General features: G+C 47.7%; 1 protein-coding gene across 4 annotated transcripts in view; it reads left to right on the top strand.

The window, feature by feature from the left end:
• The window catches only part of NBEAL2 (neurobeachin like 2), a 242,208-nt gene that overhangs the window by 54,189 nt on the left and 167,574 nt on the right, over nt 1–20,445 (top strand). Inside the window, exon 1 of one of the 4 annotated variants that reach the window (XM_081163424.1) lies at nt 14,607–14,737. The exons of the other annotated variants lie outside the window; for them this stretch is intronic. Coding sequence (XP_081019550.1) covers nt 14,705–14,737 — 33 coding nt within the window. The 5' untranslated portion in view covers nt 14,607–14,704. Of the gene's footprint in view, nt 1–14,606; nt 14,738–20,445 lie in introns of those variants that run through there. 4 annotated transcript variants of the gene reach the window in all.

Consider the following 20,445-nt stretch of genomic DNA (forward strand, 5'->3'; position numbering starts at 1 on the left):
CCCCCAACCCTAAGAAAAGAAAGAGAGATTTCTGGTCCCTTCTAATAACTCTTTTAAGCCTGTATGCGGGACTCCTCTCCCTCTCAATTTATATTTCCACCCTATTCCTTTCTATGCACAACATGCATGAACATAGATTTATATTTACCTGTGCATCCCCGCTTCTTTCTGCTTCTTACCCAGAATTTCACATTACTGGAAACTTAAAATTCACCTGTGCACACAGACGTTTTTTCCTTTCTTGCCTGGATTTTGCAAAACCAGAATCCCGCAATATTCCTGTATCCACCATTCATCCGGGACGCGGGTGGCGCTGTGGGTTAAACCACAGAGCCTAGGGCTTGCTGATCGGAAGGTTGGCAGTTCGAATCCCCGCAATGGGGTGAGTTCCCGTTGCTCGGTCCCTGCTCCTGCCAACCTAGCAGTTCAAAAGCATGTCAAAGTGCAAGTAGATAAATAGGTACCGCTCCGGCGGGAAGGTAAACGGTGTTTCCGTGCGCTGCTCTGGTTCTCCAGAAGCGGCTTAGTCATGCTGGCCACATGACCCGGAAGCTGTACGCCGGCTCCCTCGGCCAGTAAAGCGAGATGAGCGCCGCAACCCCAGAGTCGGCCACGACTGGACCTAACAGTCAGGGGTCCCTTTACCTTTACCATTCACCCACCCATCCATCCATTCTTTTATATGTACGCCACTTTTCCATTAAAAAAAACATCATGCTCAGAGCAGCTTTCCACAAAGAAAACAGGAATGCATTTCAAACAAACTATACAAAAAAAATCATAATATAGCAAAACAATAACGCAGTAACAATTTCATAATAACATAGCAAAACAATAGCAAATTAAAACACGCACATTTCAGTACTGTAAATATAATAACATTGCTTAAGCAACACACAACTTCAGAGAGCAAAAATAACAAGGGAGCTTCACAGTTTGACCTCAGTCCTAGAAGCTGAATGTTGTAAGATTCAGATACGAGAAAGTCCTTCATGCAGCAAATAGGCTATGAAACTTCCTCCCACTCCTCCTTTTCTATTTATCATTCCTCTCTGCTCCCTCTGCTTTCCATGTGGCCCAAGCCCAAGCTCTCTGTTACACCTGGGAAAAGGCTTCCTCTGTTTCCCAAGTTGTTGCTTTCCCCACTTTTAGTTCATAATCTGTTTTCAAATGTCTCTGGAACATGCATTCCTCCCTTTTAGTCTCTGAGCAGCTGCCGTGTCCTGCTCTGAGCTTTTTGCCAATTTCTACCCATTTGGATGGCCTGGAATACTTACAACCTCATCAAAGCAGTCTTTTTGATATGAGTTAGTAGCAGTCCACTTCAAGAGCAGCCTGTCCCTGATGGGAGGGATGTGGGTGGCGCTGTGGTCTAAACCCCCGAGCCTCTTGGGCTTGCCAATCGGAAGGTTGGTGGTTCGAATCCATGTAACAGGGTGAGCTCCTGTTGCTCTGTCCCTGCTCCTGCCAACCTAGCAGTTCGAAATCACACCAGTGCAAGTAGATAAATAGGGTACCACTGTGGCGGGAAGGTAAACAGTGTTTCCATGCGCTCTGGTTTCCGTCACGGTGTCTCGTTGCACCAGGAGTGGTTTAGTCATGGGGCCACATGACCCGGAAAGCCGTCTGTGGACAAACGCCAGCTCCCTTGGCCTGAAAGCGAGATGAGCGCCGCAACCCCATAGCCGCCTTTCACTGGACATAACTGTCCAGGGGTGCTTTACCTTTACCTTTTACCTTTACCCTGATGGGGCACTGCTGTGTTGTATTGTTCCAAAATACTCCCTCGCACCCAAACAATCTGAACCCTTGCACTCCACACAGACAGTGATCAGGGCAGCAAAATACCTTCCAGTGCTTAATTTTGCCACGGGAAATGCTTCGTTCTGTAAGTTCATTAGCAATCATGATCGGATGCCAACTGCAAATACACCGTTAGGCAAAGTTGGCAGTTTCACAGAGTTTATTTCCTTTGCTTACTGAATACAAGTGAAATCAACATGCTAAACTACATCACTCTCAAGAGCATCGGAACATTTTCCACCCAGTGCAAATGGTTCCTGTGCAGATTAACTGAGTGTACATTGAGAAACTTCCCCCAACCCGTTTTCCAATGTGGAGTGAGGGGAACTCACGGGCACATGCGGTGGAGCTGTCATGAATTTTGGAAACAAGTGATTGCAGAAATCAGCACACTTAGAGGTGAAAATGTGATCCTGGACTCTTAACTATGAATTTTGTCTGGTTTTTATTTTTTATTTTATTAAGGCCATGTGGATCTTATATGCAAACAGTTAATGGTATTTCTTCTTGTAAATGTTTGATTAGTAATTGCTATGAGCTGGAAAGAAGTTGCACACTGGATAGCCTGTTCATGAAAGTTTCATTCGTTGTACATATCTTAAAGAAATTGATGTGTAATATTTGAGCGGCTAATGATGGCGTCAGCCCTTCTGATTTTACCTCTGTTTGGAGGGTCCTTAATTAAATATGGCTAAGGGACGCAGGTGGCGCTGTGGGTTAAACCACAGAGCCTAGGACTTGCCAATCAGAAGGTCAGCGGTTCGAATCCCCACAACGGGGTGAGCTCCCATTGCTCGGTCCCTGCTCCTGCCAACCTAGCAGTCCGAAAGCACCTCAAAGTGCAAGTAGATAAATAGGTACCGCTCCGGCGGGAAGGTAAACAGCGTTTCCGTGTGCTGCTCTGGTTCGCCAGAAGCGGCTTAGTCATGCTGGCCACATGACCCGGAAGCTGTACGCCGGCTCCCTCAGCCAATAAAGAGAGATGAGCGCCGCAACCCCAGAGTCGGCCACGACTGGACCTAATGGTCAGGGGTCCCTTTACCTTTACCTAATTAAATATATGGCAACAAAGTCACAAAGGTGGCAAATCCTTTCGCAATACGGTTTTGTTTGGAAGTGTTTATAAACAGGCGAGAGCTTTTTCTCCCAGTTTCCTTCATTGCGTGGTGTAAGTTGAGTTCTCCTACCCTATTCATAATTTTAGAATTGCATCCATTTCATTCCCTCCTGCATTTTTTGTTTCGTTTCAACTATATTGTCAAAAGCTCCCTACGTAGAACTTTTTGGGTTGTTCTTAATGCATTCTCTCTCTCTCAATTCCTCTTTCTCTTTGTGTTGCCTGTTTTTGTTGTTCAACAAAATTAAAAAATAATACAAATTTGGGGGGGGGGGGGACGGACGCAATTCAAAATGTTCCAGAAAACTGCCGACACCACTGCCTACCTGTCTGCGTAGCCCAGTAGTGGGTTGTGGGGCTGTCCTTTCTGAGAATGCCACCTTGAAAATCTTGGATTCCTATCTGCACAACATATCCTGTCTGCGGTCATTTTACCTGATAAGCAAGTCACCTTGCAGTCAGCTCCACCCAGTACAAAATCAAATCCTTGGTAAATAGAGGCTTGGGGTTTTTTTTGTGTGTGTTTGTGGGATGGTGGTGTTTGGGGATATCAACATCCGGAGATGTCCCGGGTCCTATTGACCCTTGATCTCCCTTCGCCAGTCTCGGGGTATCTCTGGAGAAAGCTGCAGGCATTTGTTTTGGGTGAGGGCTTTGGTTTAGCTCGGCACTCTCTGCAAATGTACATTCCCAGTGCATGAGTGAACCGGTGACTCAGAAGGAAAATATAGCTCGTTTTCTGCGCACCCCTCCACCTCCCCACGACTTGTCAGTTTGATCAATTTGAACTTTACCACCCTAGAATTAGGGAGGCGGAGGAGAAGTAATAAATCAGCCTCTGACTGGCAAACAGCAGGCAGAAAAGGAAATATTTTTTGTTAAATGTGTTCCTTAGATAGCGGCCAAGTGGCAAGGTCAGTGGCTTGCGAGGCGGAAAATTTGCAGCCCCGACAAAGGCTGCTTAGGCCGCAAAGTGGGTGGTTAGATGTATTAGATAGGGGCCCTTGGCAGAGCTGTAGCTTGGGAGAGGGGCTAGCCAGGTTTTTTGACCCGGGACGCGGGTCGCGCTGTGGGTTAAACCACAGAGCCTAGGACTTGCCAATCAGAAGGCCAGCAGTTCAAATCCCCGCGACGAGGTGAGCTCCCGTTGCTTGGTCCCTGCTCCTGCCCACCTAGCAGTTCAAAAGCACGTCAAAGTGCAAGTAGATAAATAGGTACCACTCCGGCGGGAAGGTAAATGGCGTTTCCGTGCGCTTTTCTGGTTCGCCAGAAGCGGCTTAGTCATGCTGGCCACATGACCCAGAAGCTGTACGCCGGCTCCCTCAGCCAATAAAGCGAGATGAGCGCTTCAACCCCAGAGTCGGTCACGACTGGACCTAATGGTCAGGGGTCCCTTTACCTTTACCTAAAGCCTCAAGAGCGACGCCATTGAGGCTCCCAGCTGTGTGTGTACACAAATGTGTGTGGGGTGCGTGTGCCAAAACTGGGTCTTTGAAATAAAGCCTTGTTTCACCCCTGCCCTCTGACTGTCTTGGTACCTGCATCCCAATCGTGCTGGCTGTGCAAACCTTTTCAGGATTTTATTCGGGGATGCGGATAGGGCTGTGGTCTAAACCACCGAGCCCCTTAGGCTTGCCGATCAGAAGGTCGGCGGTTCAAATCCCCGCGACGGGGTGAACTCCCGTTGCTCGGTCCCTGCTCCTGCCAACCTAGCAGTTTGAAAGCACACCAATGCAAGTAGATAAATAGGTACCGCTCTGGCGGGAATGTAAACGGCGTTTCCGTGTGCTCCGGTTTCCGTAATGGTGTTCCGTTGTGCCAGAAGTGGTTTAGTCATGCTGGCCACAGGACGCAGAAAGCTGTCTGTGGACAAACACTGGCTCCCTCAGCCTGAAAGCGAAATGAGCGCCGCAACCCCATAGCCGCCTTTGACTGGACTTAACTGTCCAGGGGTCCTTTACCTTTTTACCTTGTACAAACTTTTTCAGGATTTCATTAGCCCAGAAATTTGTCCCCATCCCTTGTGGCCAGCTGTCAACATGCAAGTTTGGGGTTCTGCAGTTTTATTGCTCTCCTTTATAGAAGATCAGTTTAGAAACAAAAGGTGAGTGCTTTTCTGTTTCAGAGGTACTTTGCACATGCCCAGTGGAACTCTTTAGCTTAAAACCAGTTAATAGGGATGGTGGCTATGGGTAGAGTCTCAGAGACACTGGGCCAATTTTTAAGGAGAGCAGTAAAAAAAACTGCTGTTTGCCTCTGCTCTTAATAAACACCTTTATTTTCAGAGAAGGTGATCGGCACATGCTCAGAGGAATTCTCCGTGTGCTGGCTAGGGCTGATGGGATGTTCTATATTTAAATGTTTCTCTTTTTTTTTTTTTGAAACTATTCAACATCCAATACAATAAAAAAGAGGAAGAAAAAGAAAACACAGAGAGAGAGAAAAGTTTTTTTTTTAAAAAACCAAGCCCTCTATCTAAGGTAGATCTTAACCCTTATTTCATTCAAAAGGTGTGGACCCTCGCAGCTCTGTACATTTTCATTAAAAAATTGTATCTCAACATAGTGTACAATCTAAAACCCTTGTATTACCGTGAAAAACAATAGAAATCTCACACATGTCAATAAACACTAAAAGACGTAAACTTAGCACTATGGTATAAAAATATGTGGCGATTGCCGGGGGGAAAATAAGCCACACATTTCGTGCTTTCAAAGGATATTTTTATGCACCTTGGTGGGGCTTTTATATCTTACATTTCATCTACAGTGGTACCTCAGGTTAAGAACTTACTGTATTTTTTGCTCTATGAGACTCACTTTTCCCCTCCTAAAAAGTAAGGGGAAATGTGTGTGCGTCTTATGGGGCGAATGCAAGCTGCGCAGCTATCCCAGAAGCCAGAACAGCAAGAGGGATTGCTGCTTTAACTGCACAGCGATCCCTCTTGCTGTTCTGGCTTCTGGGATTCAGAATATTTTTTTTCTTGTTTTCCTCTTCCAAAAACTAGGTGCGTCTTGTGGTCTGGTGTGTATTACAGAGTGAAAAATACGGTAATTCGTTCCGGAGGTCTGTTCTTAACCTGAAACTGTTCATAACCTGAAGCACCACTTTAGCTAATGGGGCCTCCTGCTGCCGCCATGCGATTTCTGTTCTCATCCTGAAGCAAAGTTCTTAACCCGAGGTAATATTTCTGGGTTAGTGGAGTTTGTAAACTGAAGCGTCTGTTACCTGAAGCGTCTGTAACCCGAGGTACCACTGTACCGGTGTATGAGCAGCATCTGAGAGAGAAATTTGGATGGCCTTATCTGTAAGCAAAGAGGAATTCCTAGAATCACACAGCTGAAAGGGGCCCACCAGTGGTCATCTAGCCCAACCCCTGTCAGTGCAGGAATCTCAGCTAAAAGAATCCCTGACAAATGGCCGTCTGCCCTCTGCTTAAAAACCTCCAAGGAGGGGAGAGCCCACCTTTTTTGTGAAAATCTTGCATTTTGCCTCTGAGAGCTACCATTGCAATGTGCGCTTGTGCCAGTGACACACTCTCTCTCTCTCTCTCTCTCTCTCTCTCTCTCTCTGATTGCTATGCCTTCCGTGTCGAGTTTGCGTCTAATCAAAGTTGATGTCTTGGAACAATTAGTCACCCAACCTTTTCAAAGCCTGCTTCGTTTCCTCTGTGAATTCATTATTAGTGTTTGTGGCCTGCGGACAGTGCCGGATTTACATGTAAGCTAAACAAGCTATAGCTTAGGGCCCCACTCTCTTGGGGACCCCCCCAAAAAATAAAGGAAAAAACCCCGCTGGATGTACATTTCCAAAATATAAGATAAAAAACAAGTAAAATAAAACCTACATATAGCAACAGTGTTTTGTGTTGTGTAGGCTCCTGTGATGTAAGTCATGGGCCCCGCCTGCTAGCCTGCTCCCTAAAATATCACTGGTTTGCTGAATTCTATATATAGGGTGCCTACATTCTGCATATGCAAATGGCTTTAGATACCTATGAGGTCCATAAATTACCATATACCTGTAGCATGTATTCAACACATAAAACAGCAACAATTTGTTGTTGACAAAGGACAGGTGGATATATAAAGGGCCCCATTACCTTCACTAACTAATAATAATAATAATAATAATAATAATAATAATAATAATGGGACCCATGACCATTAGGTCCAGTTGTGGCTGACTCTGGGGTTGCGGCGCTCATCTCGCTTTACTGGCCGAGGGAGCCGGCGTACAGCTTCCGGGTCATGTGGCCAGCATGACTGAGCCGCTTCTGGCGAACCAGAGCAGCGCACGGAAACGCCGTTTACCTTCCCACCAGAGTGGTACCTATTTATCTACTTGCACTTTGACGTGCTTTCGAACTGCTAGGTGGGCAGGAGCAGGGACCAAGCAACGGGAGCTCACCCTGTCGCGGGGATTTGAACCGTCAACCTTCTGATCGGCAAGTCCTAGGCTCTGTGGTTTAACCTACAGCGCCACCTGCGTCCTGGTCAGTACCCATAAGTAAAACCCACCCACCCCCATCTCAGGATATGAAGATGGGTACTGGTTTAGTTGGCTTCAAAAGGGGATTTGCACAGATCCGTTCAGGGAGAGGTCTATCGAAGCCGATTAGACACTCTGCGTTTAGAGGCAGTCTACCTTAGAATACCCGGCCGGATTCTGGGGATAAAGGTCAAGGAAGGATCACGACCTCTCTGCTCCCTGTTTCAGCTTTCGGAGTCGTTTTGGCTGGTGGTTGTTAAGAGACAGACGGCTAGATGACCGCTGCCTTTGAGGAGAGGGCTGGGGCCAGGATGCCTTTATTGTTATTGTCCGTGTTTAATGGTTTTTTCATACCGTTTCAATTCTATTTGTGTTTAATGAGGGTCTCTTCTATATTTTTTGGCTCATTATTATTTTATCTGTATAAGCTGCCTTGGATCCCGGATTGGGAACGGGGCGGGATATAGATAAATGTAATAATAATAATAATAATAATAATAATAATAATAATAATAATAATAATAATACAGTGGATGCTCAGGTTGCGAACGTGATCCGTGCGGGATGCACGTTCGCAACCCACAGCGTCACGTCTGAGCACGCGTGAGTTGCAATTTGGCGCTTATGCGCATGCGCAAAGGGCGACTGCCAAAACCTGGAAGTAACCCATTCCGGTACTTCTAGGTTTTGGCGGTCCGTAACCCAAAAAAACACAACCGGGAGCGTCTGTAACCCAAGGTATGACTGTAATAATAAACCCAAACCAGAGTACAAGAGAATTAAAGTACACAATTAAAATGGCATAAAACACAATTCCATAGCTACACAGTGACCAGTAAAATATATGACTAGTATCACTAACTTGAAAGCGTTTTTTTTGGGGGGGAGGGGTGTAGAAAAGGGAAATATGGTCCAGTATTTGTCAAAATGGACAGAGCCAGCCTCTGAAAGTCACACAACTCTCCATCTATTTTAGCTTGTTTGGAACAGTCCCCCCCCCCCCTTGACCAAAGTGTTTTCCTCGTACATTTAAAAAAAGAAAAAGAGAATGGGGAGGAAAGAAAGAAAGAAAGAAAGAAAGAAAGAAAGAAAGAAAGAAAGAAAGAATCCTAGAATAATTTAGCTCAACCTGCTGCAATGCAGGAAAAAAAGAAATGTTTTAATATCAATGCCAAATCTCTCATCTTTGATCCTTGCAGACAGGGATTTGGCTGAATAACTCCCTAAGCGCCACAAATCAAAACAGGTTTTTGTTTTTTTTTAAAGGGGAGCCACGCAGAGAGCTGTCATCACCGCAGTTTGGAACAGGGTGCAGTCCGGCTGGCACACATTTTGGCAGTCGGTCTTGAGTTATAGACAGGGCACGTTTTAGATTTCGGTTTCGTTTTGCAAGCCGCCACTCCTTCCTCTGCTCAGAGCTGCAGAAACTGGAACCAGCTTCGCCATTTTCCTTCCCCCAACTTGCCAGAAACTGCTCCCTTCCCGGTCAAGAAAACCGTACCCTGCTTGGGTGCCACTCTCAGGTGGTTTGGCCCTAGAAATCAAAGCGGGTTTAAGCCCTGCCCACAAGGAGAGGCGAGTGAAGGGGGCAGTAGCTGCAGTTGTGAGGAGAAGGGGTGTTTGTGAGAGGGGGGGCATTTTCCCCTAAAGGTAAATGTAAAGGGACCCCTGACCGTTAGGTCTAGTCACGGACGACTCTGGGGTTGCGGCGCTCATCTCGCTTTACTGGCCGAGGGAGCCGGCGTACAGCTTCCAGGTCATGTGGCCGGCGTGACTAAGCCGCTTCTGGCGAACCAGAACAGCGCATGGAAACGCCATTTACCTTCCCGCGGGAGTGGTACCTATTTATCTACTTGTACTTTGACGTGCTTTCAAACTGCTAGATTGGCAGGAGCTGGGACCGAGTAATGGGAGCTCACCCTGTCGCGGGGATTCGAGCCGCCGACCTTCTGATCGGCAAGTCCTAGGCTCTGTGGTTTAACCCACAGCGCCACCCGCGTCCCATTTTCACCTAGGGGTCCCCAAAACCTAGAGCCAGCACTTCTTCCTTGAAGAGGGTTTTCAGGTGTACCTGCGGCTGTCCAAAAAGGGTGTGGGGGTGCTGGTGCTTATTTTCATAATAATAATAATAATAATAATAATAATAATAATAATAATAATAATATGTATTTATACCCTGCCCATCTGGCTGAGTTTCCCCAGTCACTCTGGGCGGCTCCCAACATAATATTAAAAACACGATAAAATATCCAACATTAAAAACTTCCCTGAACAGGGCTCCCTTCAGATGTCTTCTAAAAGTCAGATAGTTGCTTATTTCCTTGACATCTGGTGGGGGTGCTTTCCACAGGGTGGGTGCTACCACCGAGAAGGCCCTCTGCCTGGTTCCCTGTAACCTCACTTCTCGCAGGGAGGGAACCGCCAGAAGACCCTCGGAGCTGGATCTCAGTGTCCAGGCTGAATGATGGGGGTGGAGACGCTCCTTCAGGTCTACTGGGCCTTTGAGGCCGTTTAGGGCTTTAAAGGTCAACACCAACACTTTGAATTGTGCTCAGAAATGTACTGGGAGCCAATGTAGGTCTTTCAAGACCAGTGTTATGTGGTCTCGGCGGACGCTCCCAGTCCAGCTTCCGCATTCTGGATTAGTTGTAGTTTCCGGGCTGGAGGCAACTTTTTTAAAGACTGCAGTACGCCGCACCTGTTGAATGTCTGCCTCCCATGCCTTTGGTTTGTCTTCCTTCCAGAAATCAAAAGGGGGAGGCTCATAAGACGTTCTGCTTTTATTTCAGCCTCCCTGCAAAACGTTTCCATCCCATTACGGTTTAAATAAAAATAGATTTCCCCCCCACCCCTCTAATCTCCACAGGGTCCCATTTAGGAACCTTGAACCACCAGCTCTTTCATGCACCAGGTGCGAATCAACACAAACACACATATTATCTCTCGTCTTCCAGGTACAAATGAGCATTTGGGATGCGGTCTGTGGGCCCCGGTTTCCTTGGCAACCGGAACAGCTGCCTTGGGGGGAGGGAACAAACAGGAAGGGGGTGGGCATTGCCATGCCTTTGCCCGCCCCCCCTTCCCCTCGCCTTCTGGAGTGGGGAACAATGAACAGCGCCTTAATCCCAGGGTCAATATTGAACAAGGGCAGGGCTGAGCTCCTTGGGATCAGTTCCCTGCTTTCCTTTATTCCTCCTCCCCCCCCCCATTTTTTTCTTTCTGGAACTTTTGCTGTTCCTGGCTGCGGCCTGTGACGTTGTCGTCCATGGTCTCTCGCCTCCCTGTTGCCTCCGATGAAATTGAATTTTTTAGGACCAATAAAAGGAAGAGCAGTCGACCTATGGAACTGCCTGCCACTGGAGGGAGTGATGGCCCCTGCCATCGCTTGGGGAATCCTGCCACGTCCCATGTCATGGGCATGACCAGCGCAGACGTCGCTGAGACCTTATTGCAAACGTGGCCTTGGGTGAGCACATCTTAGCTTGAGATGATACCTCTCTTTTAAATCGGAACCAGTGAAGGCGGTGAAGGTCCTGTGTGAGTGTCTGGAGGCGGTTGGAGGATGGATGGTGGCTAACAGATTGAGGTTGAATCCTGACAAGACAGACGTACTGTTTTGGGGGGACAGGAGGCGGGCAGGTGTGGAGGATTCCCTGGTCCTGAATGGGGTAACTGTGCCCCTGAAGGACCAGGTGCGCAGCCTGGGAGTCATTTTGGACTCACAGCTGTCCATGGAGGCACACGTCAAATCTGTGTCCAGGGCAGCTGTTTACCAGCTCCATCTGGTGCGCAGGCTGAGACCCTCCCTGCCTGCACACTGTCTCTCCAGAGTGGTGCATGCTCTGGTTATCTCCCGCTTGGACTACTGTAATGCGCTCTATGAGGGGCTACCTTTGAAGGTGACCCGGAAACTGAAATTAATCCAGAATGCAGCAGCTAGACTGGGGACTGGGAGCGGCCGCCGAGACCATATAACACCGGTCTTGAAAGACCTACATTGGCTCCCAGTTTCCAAGCACAATTCAAAGTGTTGGCCTCGGTCCAGTATACCTGAAGGAGGGTCTCTATCCCCATCATTCAGCCCGGATGCTGAGGTCCAGCACCGAGGGCCTTCTGGCGGTTCCCTCAGTGCAAGAAGCCAAGTTACAGGGAACCAGGCAGAGGGCCTTCTCGGTGGTGGCACCCGCCCTGTGGAACGCCCTTCCACCAGATGTCAAAGAGAACAACAGCTACCAAACTTTTAGAAGACATCTGAAGGCAGCCCTGTTTCGGGAAGCTTTTAATGTTTGATGTATTACTGTATTTTAATATTTGGTTGGAAACCTCCCAGAGTGACTGGGGAAGCCCAGCCAGATGGGCGGGATATAAAGAATAAATTATTATTATATTATTATTATTGAGACTCTGTCCTGCCGTGTGATGCCCGAAATCTTCCCAACATGGTGCATGTGGAAGGCATTGAGGCATTGCTCCTGGCGAATGTAATTTGCCCACAACTCTCTTCCAGATACAGTGGTACCATGATACTCAAGCAAATTGGAACCAAAGCCTGCGAACCCGGAAGTAAGTGTTCCAGTTTGCAAACTTTTTCCGGAAGCCAAACGTGCTCCGTTTTGAGTGTTACACTTCCGATTTGAGAGTTACACTGAGGTCTGTCTGTTTTTGCTATTTATTTTGCATTTTTGTTTTTGCGGCTCTTTTCTGTATCGTTTTTGTGACTGTGTGCAGCCCAGTTCAGCCACTGATGGATTGATTGTAGCTAAAGTGGTGCTTCAGGTTAAGAACAGTTTCAGGTTAAGTACGGACCTCCGGAATGAATTCAGTACTTAACCTGAGGTACCACTGTAGCGTGGTGACTGAAATTTGACAACGGAGAGCCTGCAACTTGCTGAAATTCTCAGGAGTTGCGCAACTCTTAAAAGGAGGGTTGCACTTTGGAAGATGGAGCTGGGTATCACTAGGCCAACGCAACAACCTGCTCATCTGTTACCTGCCGCCTCCATGCTCTACAACCCTTTGCAATTTGCTTGCATTAGGAATAGACACCCTTCATAAACAAACAAGCACATTTCCTTTATATCGGCTGCGCATTAAAACTGCTCTGCCCAGCAACTACAAAGCCTTTTGCCTGGACCGACACGGTAAGCAAAGTTACTCATTAAAGAAGCACTGTAGCAGAAAGTGAGCCTCTTGATATACTGTATTTTTTGCTCTACAAGACTCACTTTTTCCCTCCTAAAAAGTAAGGGGAAATGTGTGTGCATCTTATGGAGCGAATGCAGGCTGCGCAGCTATCCCAGAAGCCAGAACAGCAAGAGGGATTGCTGCTTTCGCTGCGCAGCGATCCCTCTTGTTATTCTGGCTTCTGATATTCAGAATATTTTTTTTTCTTGTTTTCCTGCTTCAAAAACTAGGTGCGTCTTATGGTCTGGTGCATCTTATAGAGCGAAGAATATGGTATGTTCTTTGCCAAGATCTTAAAAAGTATACCCCCCATCCTGGACATAATGATCAACTTTGCTGTAAACTAACAGGTTCCATTGGCTAGAATGACCTATGCAGGAGATATTCTTATTTAGGAAATACATATAGCAGGAAATGAGGTCCAGCTCCAAGGGCCTTCTGGTGGTTCCATCACTGCTAAAAGCAACGCTACAGGAAAGCAGGCAGAGGGCCTTCTCAGTGGTGGCACACGCCCTGTGGGAACCCCCCCCCACACACACACCAGATGTCAAGGAAGTAAGCAACTATCTGACTTTTAGAAGACATATGAAGGCAGCCCTGTTTAGGGAAGTTTTTAATGTTTAATAGACTATTGTATTTTAATATGGGACATGGGTGGCGCTGTGGGTAAAACCTCAGCGCCTAGGACTTGCTGATCATCAGGTCGGCGGTTCGAATCCCCGCGACGAGGTGCGCTCCCGTTGCTCGGTCCCAGCACCTGCCAACCTAGCAGTTTGATTACCCCCAGGTGCAAGTAGATAAATAGGGACCGCTTACTAGCGGAAGGTAAACGGCGTTTCCGTGTGCTGCGCTGGCTCGCCAGATGCAGCCTGTCACGCTGGCCACGTGACCCGGAAGTGTCTTCGGACAGCGCTGGCCCCCGGCCTCTTAAGCAAGATGGGCGCGCAACCCAAGAGTCAAATGTTATTTTTGTTTCAAACATTACAAATTTTGGACAAAATGGACTGTTTCAAGAAGTGGCAGAGAGATGTCTGGCAGGGCAAGAAGCCTAGAATAAAATTTAAAATATTAACGGATGCAAAGGAAAGAGGCGGATTTGCCCTGCCAGACCTTAAACTTTATTATGAATCAGCAGCCCTTTGCTGTTGAAAGAATGGCTGCTTCTTGAAAACACAGACATCTTGGACTTAGAAGGTTTTAATAATGTATTTGGATGGCATGCATATTTGTGGTATGATAAGGTCAAAGCACACAAAGCATTTAAAAATCATATTGTCAGGAAAGCATTGTTTAATGTCTGGATAAGATATAAGGATTTATTGGAAAACAAAACCCCAAGGTGGCTGTCACCAATGGAAGCGAAAGCTCAGAAAAAGCTCAATATGGAGGCCAAATGGCCGAAATATTGGGAAATTCTGGAACAAGAGGGAGATAGACTGAAACTGCAGAGTTTTGAGAAACTAAAAAATAAAGTGCGAGACTGGCTTCATTATTATCAGATAATGGAGGCATACAATTTGGACAAGAAAATTGGCTTCCAGGTGGAAAAATCAAAATTAGAAACGTGGCCTTTCCTGGAGCCGATCCTCTCTCTTTCCCTCTTGCCAGAATATTAAATCAGGTTAATAAATCTCCCTGGCCCGGGAGCAGCCAAACAGGCTTTGCAAGGGAAGGGAGATGGTTATGTCGATCAGCTACTACTGTGAGAGCAGGAAATGCAAGAAGGCATGTGTGTTGCTTGATGATGGAGGGGGGGGGCGTTCACCCGCCTGCCCTCCCCATTCCCTGCTAGGACTTGTCAGGGCAGGAGGGCTTGCGCCCAGACCTTAGAGGAAAGCATTTCACGCCGGTTTAAATCGCCTTCCCTTTTTTGCTTGCTCCGAGAGCTTAAGGGGGAAGAAAGGGTGTAACGCTGGAGTTCGGGCACCTCTCCAAAAATCCCACAGGTGTAATTGGGGCCTGGCCATGTGGCTATGCCTGAGCATGCATTTCTGAGGGCTGCGCATGCTCGGCCCGGCCCTAAACCACACCCCGTCTCCTGGGAAGGGAGAGAGGAGATGAGCCGGTTAAGGTGGCCTCTTCCGAGCGGCTGTGGCCAGGGATGAGAGAATGGACTCGGGTGGCCTGGATCCGGGGCGCGCGGTAAGGAGCAGCCTGTGCTTTCCGAGCCAAATTTCCCCCTGCGTTTCTCGGGTGGGGGACAGATGTTTGGCTTGGGCCAGGGTGAAGATGCTCTCAGGCAGATGATCCTAATGAAATTGAGGCTAGGTTTTGTGGACTCCTCAGAGAAGAGGCAACTGTTTGGAGGCTGTGGTCCGTATCTGTGGTGAAATCCTGTGATGGAAGCTGGTAAAAAAGAGGATGGAAGCAGTCCTGCTTTTCCAGAAAAAGAGGGGATGGAGCTGTCCGTGAACTTCTCCATTGTTCTCTGAGAATGGCAATAGGGCCCACCTGAATGGAGGTACAGCGGTACCTTGGGTTACATATGCTTCAGGTTACATACGCTTCAGGTTACAGACTCCGCTAACCTAGAAATAGTGCTTCAGGTTAAGAACTTTGCTTCAGGATGAGAACAGAAATTGAGCTCTGCTGGTGCGGCAGCAGCAGCAGGCCCTATTAGCTAAAGTGGTGCTTCAGGTTAAGAACAGTTTCAGGTTAAGAACGGACCTATGGAACGAATTAAGTACTTAACCTGAGGTACCACTGTATAGGGTGCAAAACTGCAGAGAGGTGGCACAATTTCTAAGTCCGGGGCTGGCGCAGGTGGGGTTCCCGTGGAAGGTTTCATAGAACTGTAGAGATGGCCCTGTGGGTCATCTACTCCAACCCGCTGCATTGCAGGAAACTTTGGCCCAAAGCGGGACTCGAACCCACAACCTTGAGATTAAGAGTCTCGCGCTCTGCCTACCGAGCTCTCCCAGGGCTTATATAGGGTCTCCCAGCCAATCACAAGGCTGGGCTGTCCGCATGGCGATTAGAGCCCTAACAGCCCCTAAGCCAGTGTTTCTCAACCTGTGGGTCCCCAGATGTTGTTGGACTACAACTCCCATCATTCCTAGCCAGCTTGACCAGTGCTCAGGGAAGATGGGAGTTGTAGTCCAACAACATCTGGGGACCCAGAGGTTGAGAACCGCTGCAAACAGCACTTCACCCTTCAAAGGAATATTAGAGAAGCTTTTCAAATCCTCTTCAAGGACTCTCCCTGAGAATGATAACAGTGGTCGTTTTTTGGGTCTCTGTTGTTAACTGTACTACTTCTCTCTGTTTCGTTCCTTTGTTCCCCTGTATTTTCAGTATTCCCCTTCATTTCCTAGTGGGATGCCTTTATGGCTGTTTTGGTTGTTGTTGTATTCCTAGACTGAAAATATTTGTTGTTGTTGTTGTTTAGTCGTTTAGTCGTGTCCGACTCTTCGTGACCCCCTGGACCAGAGCACACCAGGCACTCCTGTCTTCCACTGCCTCCCGCAATTTGGTCAAACTCAAGCTGGTAGCTTCAAGAACACTGTCCAACCATCTCGTCCTCTGTCGTCCCCTTCTCCTGGTGCCCTCCATCTTTCCCAACATCAGGGTCTTTTGCAGGGAGTCTTATCTTCTCATGAGGTGGCCAAAGTCTTGGAGCCTCAGCTTCAGGATCTGTCCTTCCAGTGAGAGATCTCTACATGGTCACAACTGGACCAGTGCCAGTCGCAAAACACGCTTGGCTCCTGGCTAATTTCTAACACTGAGCATCATCTGGGTGGGATGGGGAGAAGCCCAAGTGAAGAATAGGCGCTTCTACTGCCTGGTTCGACTTCTCTGTGTGTGGTTTTAGGAGGGACTCAGAAGTATCTCTTCTCAGTTCCCTTTCCTACGGGTGCCAGGCTGGGAGTAGTAATCCCAGCCAAAACGTTTGCACACTACAGCCAAGGCAGGCACTGGCTCCCAGTACATTTCCGAGCACAATTCAAAGTGTTGGTGCTGACCTTTCAAGCCTCGGCCCAGTATACCTGAAGGAGCATCTCCACCCCCATCGTTCTGCCCAGACACTGAGGTCCAGCGCTGAGGGCCTTCTGGCAGTTCCCTCCTTCCGAGAAGCCAGGTTACAGGGAACCAGGCAGAGGGCCTTCTCGGTGGTGGCGCCCACCCTGTGGAATGCCCTCCCACCAGATGTCAAAGAGAACAACAACTACCAGACTTTTAGAAGACATCTGAAGGTTTAGGGAAGCTTTAGGGAAGCTTTTAATGTTTAACAGACTATTGTATTTTAATCTTTTGTTGGAAGCCGCCCAGAGTGGTTGGGGAAACCCAGCCAGATGGGCGGGGTATAAATAATAAATTATTATTATTATTATTATTATTATTATTATTATTATTATTATTATTATTATTATTCAGTGGTACCTCGGGTTAAGTACCGTATTTTTCGCTCTATTGGACGCAGTTTTTCCCCTCCAAAAATTGAGGGGAAATGTGTGTGTGTCCTATGGAGCGAATGCAGGCTTGTGCCATAGCCACGCGCAACCCCTCTGGCAGGGAGAGCTTGTGTGCAGCCTGTACACTGCTCTTTGGGGCTGGGGGGGGGATATTTTTTTTCTTGATTTCCCCCCCTAAAAACTGGGTGCGCCCTATGGTCCGGTGCGCCCTATGGTGCGAAAAATACGGTACTTAATTCGTTCAGGAGGTCCCTTCTTAACCTGAAACTGTTCTTAACCTGAAGCACCACTTTAGCTAATGGGGCCTCATGCTGCTGCTGTGCCGTCGGAGCACTATTTCTGTTCTCATCCTGAAGCAAAGTTCTTAACCTGAAGCACTATTTCTGGGTTAGCGGAGTCTGTAACCTGAGGTACCACTGTATTATTATTATAATGTATCTTGATGCTATCCTATACTACAATGAAGAAACGTTCGGAAACGAAATCCCAGCTTCTGATTGGCTGCAGGAAGCTCCCACAGGCCAATCGGAAGCTGCAGAAGCCCTGTCGGACGTCCGGGTTCCAAAAGAACGTTCTTTGCAAACTGGAACAATCACTTCTGGGTTTGCGTCGTTCGGGAGCCAAAACGTCCAAGTTCCAGGGCGTTCAACAACCAAGGTACAACTGTAATAGCAATACAGTGGACGCTCGGATTGCGACGTGATCCATGCAGGATGTACATTCACAACCCGCAGCGCCACTTCTGCGCATGCACGGTTGCGATTCGGCGCTTCTGCGCAAAGCGTGATTTAGCGCTTCTGCGCATGTGCGGGCGCCGAAACGCGGAAGTAACCCATTACGTTACTTCCGGGTTTCGGCGGGTCCGTAACCCGAAAAAACACAACCTGAAGCATCTGTAACCTGAGGTATGATTGTAAATGCCATTGCAGAGGGGGGAAACAGTGCCTAGACGTTCTGTTGGCGACCGCAACCTAGGTTTAAGGTGCTATTGGCAGTTAGCTTATCTTATCTCAGTTTCTGATGCGCATATCTAGGGTATGTGAGTTTTATTCTCTGCTAGAAGTTTGGCTGGAAACTTACTTACACACACACACACACACACACACACACACACACGGCCCCTTAGGATCTTGTCCCACCCCCTTCTAGGTGTTCCAGTGCTCTCACACACAACACAACAACACAACACAGTTCTAGAACTGCTGGATCAGTTCCTCCGTAAAAAGGAACCACCGTACGGGTGAGGTTTGCAGCGCTCATTTCACCTGCTCCGATTCATGTCCTTCCGCTCTGTACGGCCAGCCCGGCGGCACAAGACATTTGCGTATCATCTGGAGGCAGCCGCCGAAGCGTCTGAGAGCTACTGAAAGCAGGAACCTGCGTCTTTTGTTTTTGGACGGAGGCAGCAGAGGAAGCGGTGGGGAGAGCGTTTTCGCTGAAAGAATTGAAAGGACCGCTGGTTCTTTCAGATCCTGGTTTGCCAAGCCCAAGGGGGACTTTCTCTTCCTCTTCGGAGGGAGGGCCGAATAAAGTCCCCAGCCTTCCAGTTCCATATCCTTAGCGCAGCTTTTAAAGCTAATAGAATCAGAATTGGGGGGTTGGAAAGGGACCGCGTGGGTCATCTAGTCCAACCCCCTGCAGCGAACAACATTATAGTTAATTATAGTTTGTCTTTGCTTGACTGCCCTGCAAAATATCCCTACGTTATGAACGGTCTGTGTCTCCATTAAGGAAAAGAGGTCGGAATAGCCCACTAGATACGTGACCTTTCCCTGGATCAAGGGACTTTTCTTCTTTCGGTTCTCAAAGTTCTGAACCGAGCTCAAGTTAGCAATCTGAACTAGTAAATGGTAAATGGACCCCTGACCATTAGGTCTAGTCGTGACCGACTCTGGGGTTGCGGCGCTCATCTCGCTTCATTGGCCGAGGGAGCCAGCTACAGCTTCCGGGTCATGTGTCCAGCATGACTAAGCTGTTTCTGGCGAACCAGAGCAGCGCACGGAAACGCCGTTTCCCTTCCCGCTGGAGTGGTACCTATTTACCTACTTGCACTTTGACGTGCTTTCGAACTGCTCCGTTGGCAGGAGCTGGGACCGAGCAACGGGAGCTCACCCCGTCGCGGGGATTCGAACCACCGACCTTCTGATCGGCAAGTCCTAGGTTCTGTGGTTTAACCCACAGCGCCACCCGCGTTGTTTGCACGGCGAAAAGGCTGTGTGTCTCTTGTTTCAAATCTGAACTAGCCAGATGTTTAACTGATGATCAGTCACAGTCAATCCGCCCTTAGAAAAATAAGACTTGAAAGCTGACTTGCCCCAAAATTTCATTTCACTTTCAGTTTGTATACTGCCTTTCGATATTCCTCTAAGCAAGGCGGTTTACAGCAGCGAAACATACAACAAAGAACTCTCGCCTTATCATAATCTGATCCAATACAGAAAGTTATAAGAAAACATAGTTTTGAAAATGGAACAACTTCTGTCAAATGAAGCGATGTTCAGTAAACTCTCAAAACGCCAGATAATAATTAAACATAAATTCGCCCTTCACAATTGCAACAAGTACGTAATTACAAAACTATTGTCAATAAAAATAATTGCAAGTCACAATGCATGAAATAACACAGTACATGCGAAACCATGTAAAAGGATCAAATTGGGAAACGAAGACACACGACTTATGAAATAATTGCTTTTTCAATCCCTGAACTAGACATTCCGTTTAAGCTGTAAGCTAGGTTTAAGGAGCCATTTAAGGAGCTTATATATCAGAGTTTCTAACTGCATCATTCGCATAATTAGCGATTGCTTGTTTTCCTCTTCCCTCCTCCTCCTCCTTTTCCTTTCGTGTAACCTCTTTTCGATTATATGTCTGAGGAGTAAAGGCTTGTTTTTTCTGCTGATCTTAGGTAAGACCCTCTGGGAACCTTTCTGGCAGTTTCTAACACTGCCATGAAGCAGATTCTCATGCAATGAACTTTGTGCAATGGGTGAAATCATCATCATCATCATCAACAACAACATTATTATTATTATTTATACCCTGCCCACTCTGGGAGGCTTCCAACATAATATTAAAATACATCAGACATTAAAAGCATCCCTAAACAGGGCTGTCTTCAGATGTCTTCTAAAAGTCTGGTACTTGTTGTTCTCTTTGACATCTGGTGGGAGGGCGTTCCACAGGGTGGGCGCCACCACCGAGAAGGCCCTCTGCCTGGTTCCCTGTAACTTGGCTTCTCGCAGTGAGGGAACCGCCAGAAGGCCCTCGGTGCTGGACCTCAGTGTCCGGGCAGAATGATGGAGGTGGAGACGCTCCTTCAGATATACTGAACCGAGGCCGTTTAGGGCTTTAAAGGTTTTGGGGAGGTTGTTTGCACGACGAAAAGGCTGTGTGTCTCTTATATCAAATATGTGAGAAAGCCAGCGCTGTGCTTTC

This window comes from Podarcis bocagei (assembly GCF_964188305.1).
Source record: "Podarcis bocagei genome assembly, chromosome: 12".
NCBI classification, from domain to species: Eukaryota; Metazoa; Chordata; class Lepidosauria; order Squamata; family Lacertidae; genus Podarcis; species Podarcis bocagei.